At 51.9% G+C, this 12,698-nt stretch overlaps 1 protein-coding gene across 1 annotated transcript; it reads right to left on the bottom strand.

The window, feature by feature from the left end:
* Positions 1-6,583: 6,583 nt before the first annotated feature.
* Positions 6,584-12,432, bottom strand: SIGLECL1 (SIGLEC family like 1; the record flags this gene model as incomplete). Its single annotated transcript, XM_079906670.1, has 4 exons — positions 6,584-6,771; positions 10,553-10,652; positions 10,799-11,080; positions 12,396-12,432. 4 exons carry the CDS (start codon positions 12,430-12,432, stop codon positions 6,627-6,629), a joined length of 564 nt encoding a protein of 187 aa, XP_079762796.1. The 3' UTR covers positions 6,584-6,626.
* Positions 12,433-12,698: the final 266 nt, after the last annotated feature.

Genomic DNA, 12,698 nt, shown 5'->3' with positions numbered 1-12,698 from the left:
GCAAGGATGTGGAGCACCTGGAACTCTCATACCCTGCAAGCTTACTTGCCCTTTGACCTCAAGGGGGGTCTGGCCAAAGGGAGGCACAGGCAGAACACTGAAGGGTGGCTGGAGAATGCTCTGGTCCTTGCCCGCTGCCCTACGTTGGGGCCTGTCAGGTGGCCCCTTGGCCACGGCTCCGGTTCTCAATAGGCCTCAGAGACACCATTTCTCTCCTAGTTCCTCAAGGACACAGCAGAACCTGGAAGGAATCTTTTCCTTTTGTTCCTGGTTCCTAGGAGCCTTACCATCCCTGTATCCCTAACCCCGCTCGCACCTCTGTGAATGGTACCTTTATCACAAAGTCTATTTAGGAATCCCGCTGGAGGTGGCTGTCTCTTTCCGGCCAGGACCCCTGCTGTCCTAACCCTGTTGGGGTTTCACAGTCGAGGCCCAAAGCCCCCTGAAGATGATGTTTAGAAGGTTCAGGAGTGTGGAAGATGCCTCATTTCATACCTAACAAGTGAAATAAAGATTCTGATGGCCACAGATACTATTTTTTCATACACTGGATAGGCAAAGTTCAAAGGACCCAGAAACACACCAGGTTGGCGATAGCAGTTGTCGACAAGAGTGAAATCGGTTCCCTTTCTGTGAAGGTCACGTTGGCATCATCCCTGGAAACTATGTACCTCACCCTTAACCTTGAAAGTCCATATCCAGAATTTTCTCCTGCAGGTGTATTCTCATTCATGCCCAACGGCTGAATGTAGCATTGTCTGCAGTGCTCAGAGGACAAACTACCTAAATACTCAACAAAGGACTGGTTTGATACATTGTATGCATTGATAGGCAGCTGGTAAAGAGTGAGGTGAATGATACAGACGGTGTGGTGTTCTGTGAGTGAAAGGAAGCAAAGTACATCATGCAAATGTGTAACACACACAGGTGCTCGTAGGTCCAGCCTATTCCTCTAGAACAGGCTTTCTCAGTCTTGGCATCGCTGACATCTGGGGCTGGGTGATTCTTTATGGTGGGGGCTGCCCCGTGTGTTGAGGGGTGTTAAGCAGCATCCCAGGACTCCACGCACTAGATGTCGTGACAACCCAGACGGTCCCCTGGGAAGGGCAGCATGGATCCTGGTTGAGACCCACCTGTCTGGGAGGAAACACTAGGCACCAGAACGTGTTCGTCTCTGGGGAGGAGGACCAAGCTCCAGCCTGTCTCGGAGATGCGGAGAAGTGGCCCTAATGGGCCCAGCTCCTAGGAGCAGCCAGGAGACGGCAGTGCACCCGAATGGACTTGGCTTTGCCTCTCAGGCTGTGAGCCCCTGGGAAGGAGCCTCCCCTTTCTGAAGCTCAGCGTCCTCATCCTCGAGGGCCTAGCTCCCATCTCACAAGTTTGCAGTGTGACCATAGGGAGGCTTCTGGGCCTCAGTTTCCTCCTCTGTGAAAGGGTCACAATGACCAGACCGCAGGGCCGCTGGGTTAAGTGAATAAGGGCTGAGGGCTTGGGTCACTCAGTCCTGGCCAGTGCCATGATCATGGCTGTTGCCATCACCTCCTGAAGGGACAGAGGAGGTTTATACAAATCTGTCTTCCCGTGATCTCCTCTTCCTCTCCCTCTGTGCATCTCCCCTTCATCCTTCTTTCTCTCTGGTTTATGTCCCTGTCTCCGCCTCCTTGTCATTCTCCACCTCAGTTGCCATCTGTCTCTTTCCGTCTCTGTCTCCACCTTTCTGTCTCTCCCTCACTGTTTCTCATTCCTTCCTTCTGTTGCTCATGTAGCAAATGTTTCCCCGAGCCCCCCGGGTGCCACACTCCGTGCTGAGCACTGCATGGATGCAGAGGTGAGACGGGCCTCCCCCTGTCCAGACTGGGACCCAGGTCAACCCAGGGGTGTAGGAGGGGCAGGGAAGGGCCCTGTGAGTGGGAAATGCCAAGGCTCAGAGGTCGGCACTAAACTGCCTAAACCACCGAGTCCCATCATCTCTCAGAGGAGGATACTCTTGTCCTCATCTAGGCTGACTCATCTGCATCTCCTGCGCTTCCAACTGGCCTCAGACAGGTGTGCAGTGAAGGGTTGACTCAGCAGGCCTGGGTTGTCCAAACCCTGCCCATTTTAAACAGAGGACTGGCCCCTGGGAGGGAACCTCTAAGCCCTTGGAATGTCCTGATAAGGGTGTCTTTGTTTATCTGGGGACCTGGGGCCACACCAGATAGTCTATGCTAACAGTATGATTTATGGGAGATGCCTTGAGTCATGTGGTATCAGCTTGATATCCTGGTGGGCGGTGGCCCTGGAAACTAAGAGCTACATAACCAGCCTCCAATAAAACCCTGGACGTCGAGGCTCAGGTGAGCACCCCTTGTCGACAACACTCTGTGTGTCTTGTCACACGTTGCTGCTGGGAGATCACGCAGACTCCCCGCTCCGCTGGGACAGGACCACTGGAGGCTCCTGGCCTCTCTGGGACTCTGCCCTGCGTGCTCTTCCCATGGCCAGCTCTTTTTTTCAAAGTAAATTTTTAAAATTTATTTATTTTTGGCTGCCTTGGGTCTTCGTTGCTGTGCGCAGGCTTTTCTCTGGTTGTGGCGAGCGGGGGCTACTCTTCGTTGTGGTGCGAGGGCTTCTCATTGCGGTGGCTTCTCTTGCTGCGGAGCACGGGCTCTAGGTGCGCAGGCTTCAGTAGATGTGGGGCAGGCGGGCTTAGTTGCTTCATGGCATGTGGGATCTTCCTGGACCAGGGCTTGAACCCGTGTCCCCTGTATTGGCAGGCGGATTCTTAGAACCACGTGCCACCAGGGAAGCCCCCATGGCTAGTTTTAATCTCTATCCTTTTGCTGCAATAAATCGTGAGTATGAGAGCTTTGCGGAGTTCTGTGAGTCCTTCCCGTGAATTGTTGAAAAACAGTGGACATCAGCAAATGTCTGCTCAGAAGGGGTGAGCTGTAGGCTCCTGGGGGCCCTCTGCGTGGGCCCCCCCCCGTGCACGACTACATTTCAAGCATTTGATTCTTATCCTGGTGCAGAGAGTCTGTGCCTGGCCCCATGTCACACAGCCTGGGGTTGGAGCCGTGCCTGACCCCTTAGCGCCCTCTAGTGTCTCTCTCTTGACTCTGGAGGAAAAGGTTAGCCCTGGAACCGCTTCTAGGAAGAGGATCCACTTTCCAACCTCATCTTTATTCATGGACCTGCTGCTGGCTCCCTGCTGTCCCCACCCTGCCGCCCACTCAGGAGGAAAATGAAAAATTCATTTTTCCTGAATTCCGTCTCCGTGACTCCACGAGGCCCTAACTGATGGAGTGTGGGGTCTTTGAAGTGGAACTCAAGGATGTTGCCACGTGTGTTCTTACAATGAGAAAAACAACTTTTGAGGAAAATGCCTTTGTTTTTCCCACTTGTGTCTAGGTGTTTTATAGTGTGATAACTCTGCTCACACCCGGAGTCTGAACATTAGATAAGGACTTGAGTGTAGGATGCTCGCCATAAGTTCACGCTTTGTTTTTCCCAAGACACCTTTTAATATAACCACTTGGGGGCTTCCCTGGTGGCACAGTGGTTAAGAGTCTACCTGCCAATGCAGGGGACACGGGTTCGAGCTCTGGTCCGGGAAGATCCCACATGCCTCGGAGCAACTAAGCCCGTGCGCCACAACTACTGAGCCTGAGCTCTAGAGCCCTCGAGCCACAACTACTGAGCCCGCGTGCTGCAACTACTGAAGCCCGCATGCCTAGAGTCCATGCTCCGCAACAAGAGAAGCCACCGCAATGAGATAGCCCGCGCACCGCAATAAAGAGTAGCCCCCGCTCACCGCAACTAGAGAAAGCCTGCGCGCAGCAACGAAGACCCAACGCAGCCAAATATAATAAATAAATAAATTTATAAAAATAAAAAAAAAATAACCACTTAGAGTTAAGCCTGTGAACAGTTAGTGACCTGGCCCCAACCACCTTACAAGTAATAGGTGCTGCTACCCTGCGATCTCGGGCTTGCCAGTGCCCCGGGATGGAGGACTGCCCTTCCCCGGCTCAACCGCGCCCTCTTGCGTCTAGGATCTGTAAGTCACCAAAATCCTGTGACGCTACTCAGCATTGTGCGGGTGCTGTTGAAACCGCACCTTCCCCAAAGCGGGAGTTGGACGCTGAGGGAGCCATGTGCCAGCGCCGTACGGGTGGCTTCTGCCTCCCCAGTTAGCAGGTCATAAGCTCATAAGCTGCATATATATAATTTTTTTTTTAATGCAATACCCCAGCTCTGGCTTCTCCACCCGGTTCGTCCTGGAGGGTGGGGGGAGCCGGCCAGGCACAGCCCTCCTTGATTCGCCTGAGAGTGGCTTGGGTGAAGGTTGAGGGCTGTTTGCAGGGAGCCTCATCCAGGCCCAGCCAGTGGCACCTTTCCTGGCTTGTTTCTCCCTGTCGTCTGCCCCCTGCCAAGACACTCTGCTTGCCCTGCCCTGGCTGGAGCGCTCCAAGCCCCCTGGCTTTGATCCTGTGTCTTACTGTGCCTGGACTGCCAGCACCCCTCCCAGCTCAGGTGGCAACGCTCCAGCTCCCCAGGTGAGGTCAAGCCCCCCTTCCCCAGTGCCGGCCCCCCGCCCTCCCAGAGGCTCCCTGTACACAGCCCCTGGCCACGCAGGCTGTGACAACCTGTATTCGTTGCGGGCAAGGACCTGGATCCGACTCATCGCCGTGCCCTCACTCCGGGGCCTGGCACACAGGAGGCCTCCGGGGACGTTTGTGGCAACACGACTGAGTGACTTCCTGGATCTTCCCTCTCCACCGGGAATTCGTTCTCATCCTCGCAGCCCTGAGCCCGGGGTTCTGTTTGTGCTTGGCCTGAGGTGTTTGAATTCTGAATAAGGACACCTCCTGTTGGCAGGGGTTGGGTTGAGATCAAGGGAGACCCCTCTGCGTCTGTGCTTCTGATGAGATTTGCAAATGAGAGGCCCACATATGGCTTTTCCTGGGACCATGCTGTTCTTTAAAAAACACGGTCTCGATTACCAACATGTTTGAATCCAGAAATTTCCCACGGAAATCTGGATCTCTGGGGAAAACCCCCCCCCGCAGATCCGGCCATAGAGATCCTACAGCTGCTCGGGGCGGGTGGGTGGTGGAAGGCGTGGGAGTGGAGACGGCGGCTGCGGGGCGGCCCCTTCAGGTGGGGCACCTGCTCTCAGGTGGATGCGGTCCCCCCAGGCTGCCTGGCTCCTGTGGGCTTGAGTTTGCAGCCTCTGCACTGGAGGCTTATAAGGTCAGGAGAAAATGATCAGGGACCCGGACAGCTGTTCCAGGGACCCAGGGGTCCTGAGCAGGGCAAGGTCTTGCTGTGTGGCCTGGGGCGCAGTGAGCCTCAGTTTCCCCGTTTGCCATGTGGGAATGGGGAGTATCCCCAGAGTCCCTGCAGAGGGACCTATAGGGTCTCATTTCCCTTCTACGGGTCTCAGTTTCTCTCCCTGTAGAATGCTGGGGCTGGACGTGGTTGGTGGTCACTGTCACTCTGGTTCACAGGGCCCCATGGGGCCTCTGCCATGGTAACAGTCCATAGCCTAGTACTGCCCCCTACAGGGTTCTTGTATTTCACCTGTGCTCCTGGGTGACTCAGGCCGGTCCAGACCTCGCTCCTCCAGGGCAGGGAGCAGGTGTGTGGGCTGACAGGAGGCCTAGGGGGGTGTCTGCCCAGTGGATGGGTGAGTGCTGAGCAGGGCCTCTGGCCTTAGCTTCTGAACAGTAGCCGCCGCTCCTGCCCTGCCGGTCTACGCAGGTCTTCCCCGGGCCACTGGATCTAGGTGGCTGTGAGCCACGCGCTGGGCTTGATCTGTCCTGGAGTTCACGTGTCTGCGGTCTTCTTTCGCTCTCAAGAGCCCTAGACTGTGGGAGACACAGATCCTGGCGTCCCTCTGCCGTGGGCAAGCCCCTCCCCTTTAAGGGTCTCCCACAAACGGAGGGATCCCATTAGCTCCTTGAAGCCTCTGTCATGGGCTGAATTGTGTCCCTTCCCGCCTCACCCCATCTGTACGTTGAAGCCCTAGACCCCAGCACCTCAGAATGTGACTCTGTTTGGAGACAGGGCCTTTAAAGAGATGAGGTGAAATGAGGTCACGTGGGTGGGCCCTAATCCAATAGGATTGGTGCCCTCATAAGGAGGAGATTAGGACACAGACATGCACCGAAGGATGACCACGTGAGGACACAAGAGGAAGATGACTGTCTGCGAGCCAAGGGGAGAGGCCTCAGAAGGCATGAACCCCGCCCACACCTTGATCTTGGACTTGTAGTTTCCAGAATAGTGAAAAACTAAATTTCTGTTGTTTAAGCTCCCAAGTCTGTGGTGCTTTCTTTTGGCAGCACAAGCGGACTCATAAGCCCCTTTCTAGATGTTGCTCTCCTTTCCTGGTGGGGCAAGGGCTGCCTGTGGGAGGGGCAGCAGGTGGGGCTGGGACCCCTCAGGGTCGTCACCATCTGGGGCACAGGGGGCTTGGCTACTGGAATGGGGCCTCGGCTTGAAGAAGCGGACAGATGCTCTGCTAAGGCTGAGCCCTGGTTCTCCCGGCCGGTTGCCAGGTACCCGGGGGCTCTGGGAATCTTTGTGTCTAACGAGTGCCCTCTGGCGGCCTCAGCTGTGCAGCAGCCCAGCCCAGGGACTTAACCTGTAACAGAAGCAGGTGAGGTTTCAGCTTCAGACTCCTTGGGTGTTTCTGGCTCCTCCAGCAGCTCTGGTTTCTTGAAGATCAGGGCCTCATTGGCCATGGGAATATGACTCTCCTCCCACCACTTACGCATCTTCATTCTAAGGCAATGAGCCCCGTGGTTAACGCTGTGCTCAGTTCCCCCTGGTTCCCAGCAGGAGCCCTGGGCTGGGGGCCAGAAGACCCAATTTCCCTCCGTTTGCTGGTTCTGTGAGCAGCATCGCCTCCCCTCAAATGGGGATACAAGTCCCTACTCTCTTGGCCTGGACCCTCTTCCCAGCATCCTGTTCACAGCCCTCCCATGGCTCCTCGGTGTCCCCTGGCACAAAGTCCCCCAGCCCTCCAGCCTGGCGGCCCTTCATGACTGTGCCTTCCCTCTGCTTCTCTCCTGCCCCCCTAAAGTCTCGATATGTATGCAATTTTTTTTATAGACAAATCTTTTTTTTTTTAATTAAAAAAATATTTTTTTGGCTGTGCTGCACAGCTTGTGGGATTCCCCGACCAGGGATCGAACCCACACCCTCGGCAGTGAAAGCACGGAGTCCTAACCACTGGACCGTCAGGGCATTCCTTAGAGAAATCTCTTCTGCATCCCTTTTCTTTCTCAATATTCCTGGCATATTTGTGCATATCAGTGTACAGAGAGTCCCCTTAGTCTTTTCACAGTTGTAAGTTTTTGGCCTTCCTCCCACGGAGAGGTGGGGTTTATTTCCTCTCCCCTTGAATCTTGACTAGCTTACGACTTTTTGTAAAAGAATATGGCAGAAAGGACACTGTCAATTCCAGGTCTAGCCCTAAAGGGGACTGGCAACTTACGCCTTGGAAGAGACCACCATGAGAGGCCCTGAGACTCCTTGGAAAGGGGGAGGGGCCCAGCAATCTTCTGACTGTCCCCATCAAAATGCCACAGCCCAGCCCAGCTGCTAGCTAACTACCACCACGTGACCTCAGTAGATGCCACAGGAGGGCAGAAAAATCACCCAGTTGGGTCCCACCCACATTCCTGATCCATGAAATTGTAAGACACGCTAAAACGATCATGGCTTAAAATCATGGCTTAAGCAGTAGGGCCGGGGGATTATGACAACAAAGCAACCAGAACTGTTGTCGAGTTCTCTTGAACGCGTTGAGTTCAGCTCTTGTCACCCACAACTGGAAGAGTTCTGACTACTGCGACTTATCTCCCTTAGTAACCACCAAGCTTCCGTTATCCTCCAAAGATTTCCACCTGTGAAAATATGAACCCCAATGCCCCATGCTCTCCCTGGTTCTACTCTATCAGCTTTCCTGTGCTCTCATTCCAATCTCATGTTCCTCTTCTTTGATCCCACAGGTGGAAACTTCAAGGCCAAGACACCATGTTCTCTAGCACCTGTGAAGACCCTCTTGGTTTCCCTTCCTTCCCAACCCCACAGGGTACAACTGGTTGCCCACTTGAAGTGCTCTCTCCCTCCAGCCTCCCTGCCTCCGTTTCCCCCACCCCATCAGCCTTCCATGGACCCTGCCTGCAAAGACCCAAACCTAGATCAATGCCACCATCTACTCTTTCTTTCCAATGACCACTGGTGGGAGGAAACATCACAGGGCAATGCCGCTTACTGCCACTAACAATTAATAATCTCCAAAAAAAATTAATAATCTCCAGTCACTGCTGGGCCTTTGCTGCTGCTCACCAAGTGTTGTCCTTGTCCTTGTACAGATCCCAGTGATTCTCCTCAGTGGCTATCCTAACCACGCCTAACACTGTCCGTCTTCTTCATTCTCTACCCCTCACCCCTGCTCCCACCCACATCACTTTCAGCAGATGGCTTTGCCGTATTTCTTCTCTCCGGAGAGGAGCCACTGGGTAGGAGCCAATCACAAATGGCCACCCAGTGATAAATGTCACTTAAAGGTGAACCAGAAAAAGAACATCTGCTATTGGATTTTGAGAATAAGGATGACTGGTTGGTTTAGACAATGTCATTTCAGGGGCACGGAGCTGGAGAGCATATTGACGTGGACTGGAGAATGTGAGGGTGATGAGAATCAGAAAGTGGATGTCAGCTCTCTCTCTCTCTCAAAAAAAAAAAAAAACCCAAACACTGGATGGTACATAGAAGGAGTTTGTGGGGCTGAGGTGGGAGAGATTTGGACATACTTATATAATTCAGAGAAAGAGCCAGTGAAGAGAGGGTGATTGATAATTTAAGAGACAGGAGGAATGATTAATGAAGTGTGGACGAGAAGGATTCCCAAGCAAAGGAGGTAGGGCTAACCTTGGACGGGAAGAGGGATGCCTCTTTCTCTGAAAAGGGCAAGGAGTTAAATCATCAGTGCCAATGGGAAATAACTTTGTAGGTTTGGGGAGCTGCTTTTTTCCTGCGAAGTAGGGAAACCTTACTGCTAAGAGTGAGAGGGGAGGAGATAAGAGAGTTGGGGGGAAAAGGAAAACATTTGTAGTACTGACAGAGTGCTATGTTGGGAGGGGCTGACTAGAGGTAGGCTGAGGGATTTCTGGGCAGTATTGATGCTTGTTCCCAAGGGATAAGGAGATACAGAAGGGGTAAGTTTCCCTTAGTATCTTCCTTGTGCCGGCCTCTGACACAGCACTTGTTTACTTGTCTATGTCCTTGGAAAATACAGGAGACAAGGTTAGAGGGAAAAAAAAAGAGAAAGAAGGTTTGACAAATATTAACTAAGAATCCCATAGTGAAAGGAAAGGGCAGAGGCATATATGAAAGAATGTTTGAGACTTTTCCAGGACTGATAAAAGACACCAAAGCAGAGATTAAAGAGGCCAAACAAATATAACAACAGACAAAAAAAGATATCCACACTTAGTCACATCAGAGTGAAACCTTTAGTGCTAATACCCCAAGGCCCAGATGGCTATGAGGGCCCTGAAAAGGCACCCAGCCCGGGTACCGGGGAAGGTTTCCTGGAGCCCATGATGGAAGAGCTGTGAGCTGAGTCCTAAGCAATGAGTAAACGTCAGCCAGGTAAGAGAGGGGTTCAGGGATGGGAGATGAAGTGTAGGGAAGGGCACCAGGCAGAAGTCACTGTACAGCTCGAGCAGATTTAAACAACATGACTAATAAATTTGGTTTAAAGGATATATATATATACACATATATACACGTACATATATATAATATTTATATAAAACACTGCATTCCACAAGCGTAGAATGCATAGTCTTTTCAAGCCCACATTGGAATATTTATTTATATAAACTAAACAAAAATTTTGTCACGAAGAAATAAAGAACTGAAATCATGCATAGCATATTCTTTGACCTTATTGGATTTAAATAGAAATAAAGAAAAGAGGATTATTAGAAAATATTGATGCCGCTAAAAAAACTTCTATGGGTCAAAAAATAATAACGGAAATTAGCGATATTTAAACCAAAAGATAATAAAAGACTTTATAGTAAAACTTGTGAGACTCAGCTACAGTCATGCTTACAGGGAAATTTATAGCCTTAAATGGAAAACTGGAAAAGAAGAATGGCTGAAATGTAATGATGTAAGCGTCTGTATCAAGAAAACTGACAGAGCTGAATTAACTGGAAGAATCATAAGGAAGGAAATAAAGAATGTAAATAAATGTGGTAGGCTTTGGGGAAGGCTTGCTGTTGATTTTTTTTTTTTTTTTTTTTTTTTTTTTTTTGCGGTACGCGGGCCTCTCACTGTTGTGGCCTCTCCCGTTGCGGAGCACAGGCTCCGGATGCGCAAGCTCAGCGGCCATGGCTCACGGGCCCAGCCGCTCTGCGGCATGTGGGATCTTCCCGGACCAGGGCACGAACCCGCGTCCCCTGCATCGGCAGGTGGACTCTCAACCACTGCGCCACCAGGGAAGGGAAGGCCCCTTGCTGCTGAATTTTAACTTGATACTCACGCAAGGAGAACAAGGAAGGAGAATAGTGCTGATGCAATGGGTCCATACACGACGCCCTGGATCAGCCCTTTCACGAACGCATTGGAAACTGAATTCTTATCTGGAATCAGAGGGAAGTGGGAGTAGTTTTTCTCCTAAGGCTGTAAATTCTGAGCCAATACTCTTTCCTCTGGCTCTGTACCCAACCTCATCCTGGTCCCTAGGTGGTGTCGTTCTAGCCCAGCAACTAGACCCCCGTATACTTACCTGGTATGAGGAAGATGCTTGAAGTATGGATGCCGTATCGGTCCTTCCCCTCACAGTGGAGGCCCATGGTTATTTCAGGCTCGCCGAGGAGGGTGATGGTGCTGTTGGCCCAAGGGGCAATTATGCTAAAAGTCACCTGGAAGATGTTATTCATGTTGTTCAGACCCATGGGAGCACCTCCCATCAACCACTGCAGGGAGGGCGTGGGGAGCCCATGGAAGGAACCGCTGCACTGCAGAGTCTTCTCCAAGGAACAAGAAGAATAAAGCAGACTGGCGGGGGCTGTAGGGAAGCAACGTCAAGGGTCAGCAAGCATCCTGACTTCTCTGCTTCCTCCAGGATGAACACCAAGGTCTGGTGAGTTTCCCATACTTTGTTGCTGGGAGAGGAGGGGCGCTGTCCACTGGGAGATGACAACTGGAAACGGGTGTCTGGTCTCTCCTAGGTCCTGCCCTGTGTGCTCTTCCCTCTGCTGATTTTAGTCTCTGTTCTTTTGTTATAATAAATCGTAACCAGGGGAGACTTCCCTGGTGGTGCAGTGGTTAAGAGTCTGCCTGTCAATGCAGGGGACATGGGTTCGAGCCCTGGTCCGGGAAGATCCCACATGCCGCGGAGCAACTCAGCCCGTGCGCCACAACTACGGAGCCTGTGCTCTAGAGCCTGCGAGCCACAACTACTGAGCCTACTTGCCACAACTACTGAAGCCCGCGCACCTAGAGCCTGTGCTCTGCAACAAGAGAAGCCACTGCAATGAGAAGCCCGTGCACCACAACGAAGAGTAGCCCCTGTTTGCTGCAACTAGAGAAAGCCTGTGCGCAGCAATGAAGACCCAACGCAGCCAAAAATAAATAAAGAAAAAAATATATTTATAAATAAATAAATAAATTGTAACCAGGAATAGAATAGTTCTGCTGAATTCTGTGAGTCCTTGTGAGTTACTGAACCTGAGGGTGGTCTTGAGGACTCCCAAACTGCACCAGCCCAACCTGGTCTGCTGGGTATTTTTTAGTTCTCTTGTTGTTGGTAGTAACTGTATCTTGTAACCTTGGTCATGTTGCATCATTTCTGTATCGTAGTTTCTCAAATCAGAAAAATGGGTACAGGGACTTCCCTGGTGGTTCAGTGGTTAAGAATCCTCCACCAATGCAGGGGACACGGGTTGGATCCCTGGTCCGGGAAGATCCCACATGCCGCAGAGCAACTAAGCCCGTGCACCACAACTACTGAGACTGCACTCTAGAGTCTGTGAGCCACAACTACTGAGCCTGTGCTGTAGGGCCCACGAGACACAGCTACGGAGCCCGTGCACCACAACTCCTGAAGCCCGCGTGCCTAGAGCCTGTGCTCCGCAGCAACAGAAGCCACCGCAAGGAGAAGCCCGTGCAGTGCAACGAAGAGCAGCCCCCCCTCGCCACAACTAGAGAAAGCCCGCGCGCGCACCAACAAAGACCCAACGTAGCCTAAAATAAATAAATTGATTTTTTTTTAAAAAAGAGAGAGAGATTAAGGACCCTGCCTGAGGTCATAGAGAAAAGAGTAACAGCAGGAGGCTGGACCCTGGCTTCCCACACGTGAAGTCCAGTCCCCAGCTCATCACATTGGGGATCTCGATACACTTGGTTCTGGGTCACCATGCTTTTTGTCTTCTCCAAGACTTAACAGCACCCACAGCACAGGTGATGGTGTTGAGAGAGCAGATGTGGATACATTGATCATTTGGGTTCTACAGTGCCTGGGCACAGCATGAAAATGGAACTAGGAGTCAGAAGAGCTGAGCACTCCACTAGCTAAATTTCTAGTGACTTTGGCCAAGTTGCTTAACCTCCCAAAGACTGTTTCCTCATCTGTGAAATGGGGACTGTAATTCCTCAGGGAGTTGTTGGGTAGAGAAAATGGGACA

The sequence above is a fragment of the Stenella coeruleoalba genome, assembly GCF_951394435.1.
Source record: "Stenella coeruleoalba genome assembly, chromosome: 20".
In the NCBI taxonomy this organism is placed as follows: Eukaryota; Metazoa; Chordata; class Mammalia; order Artiodactyla; family Delphinidae; genus Stenella; species Stenella coeruleoalba.
Note: the sequence above shows the minus strand (reverse complement) of the source record. Positions and strands in the feature narration are given on the sequence as shown.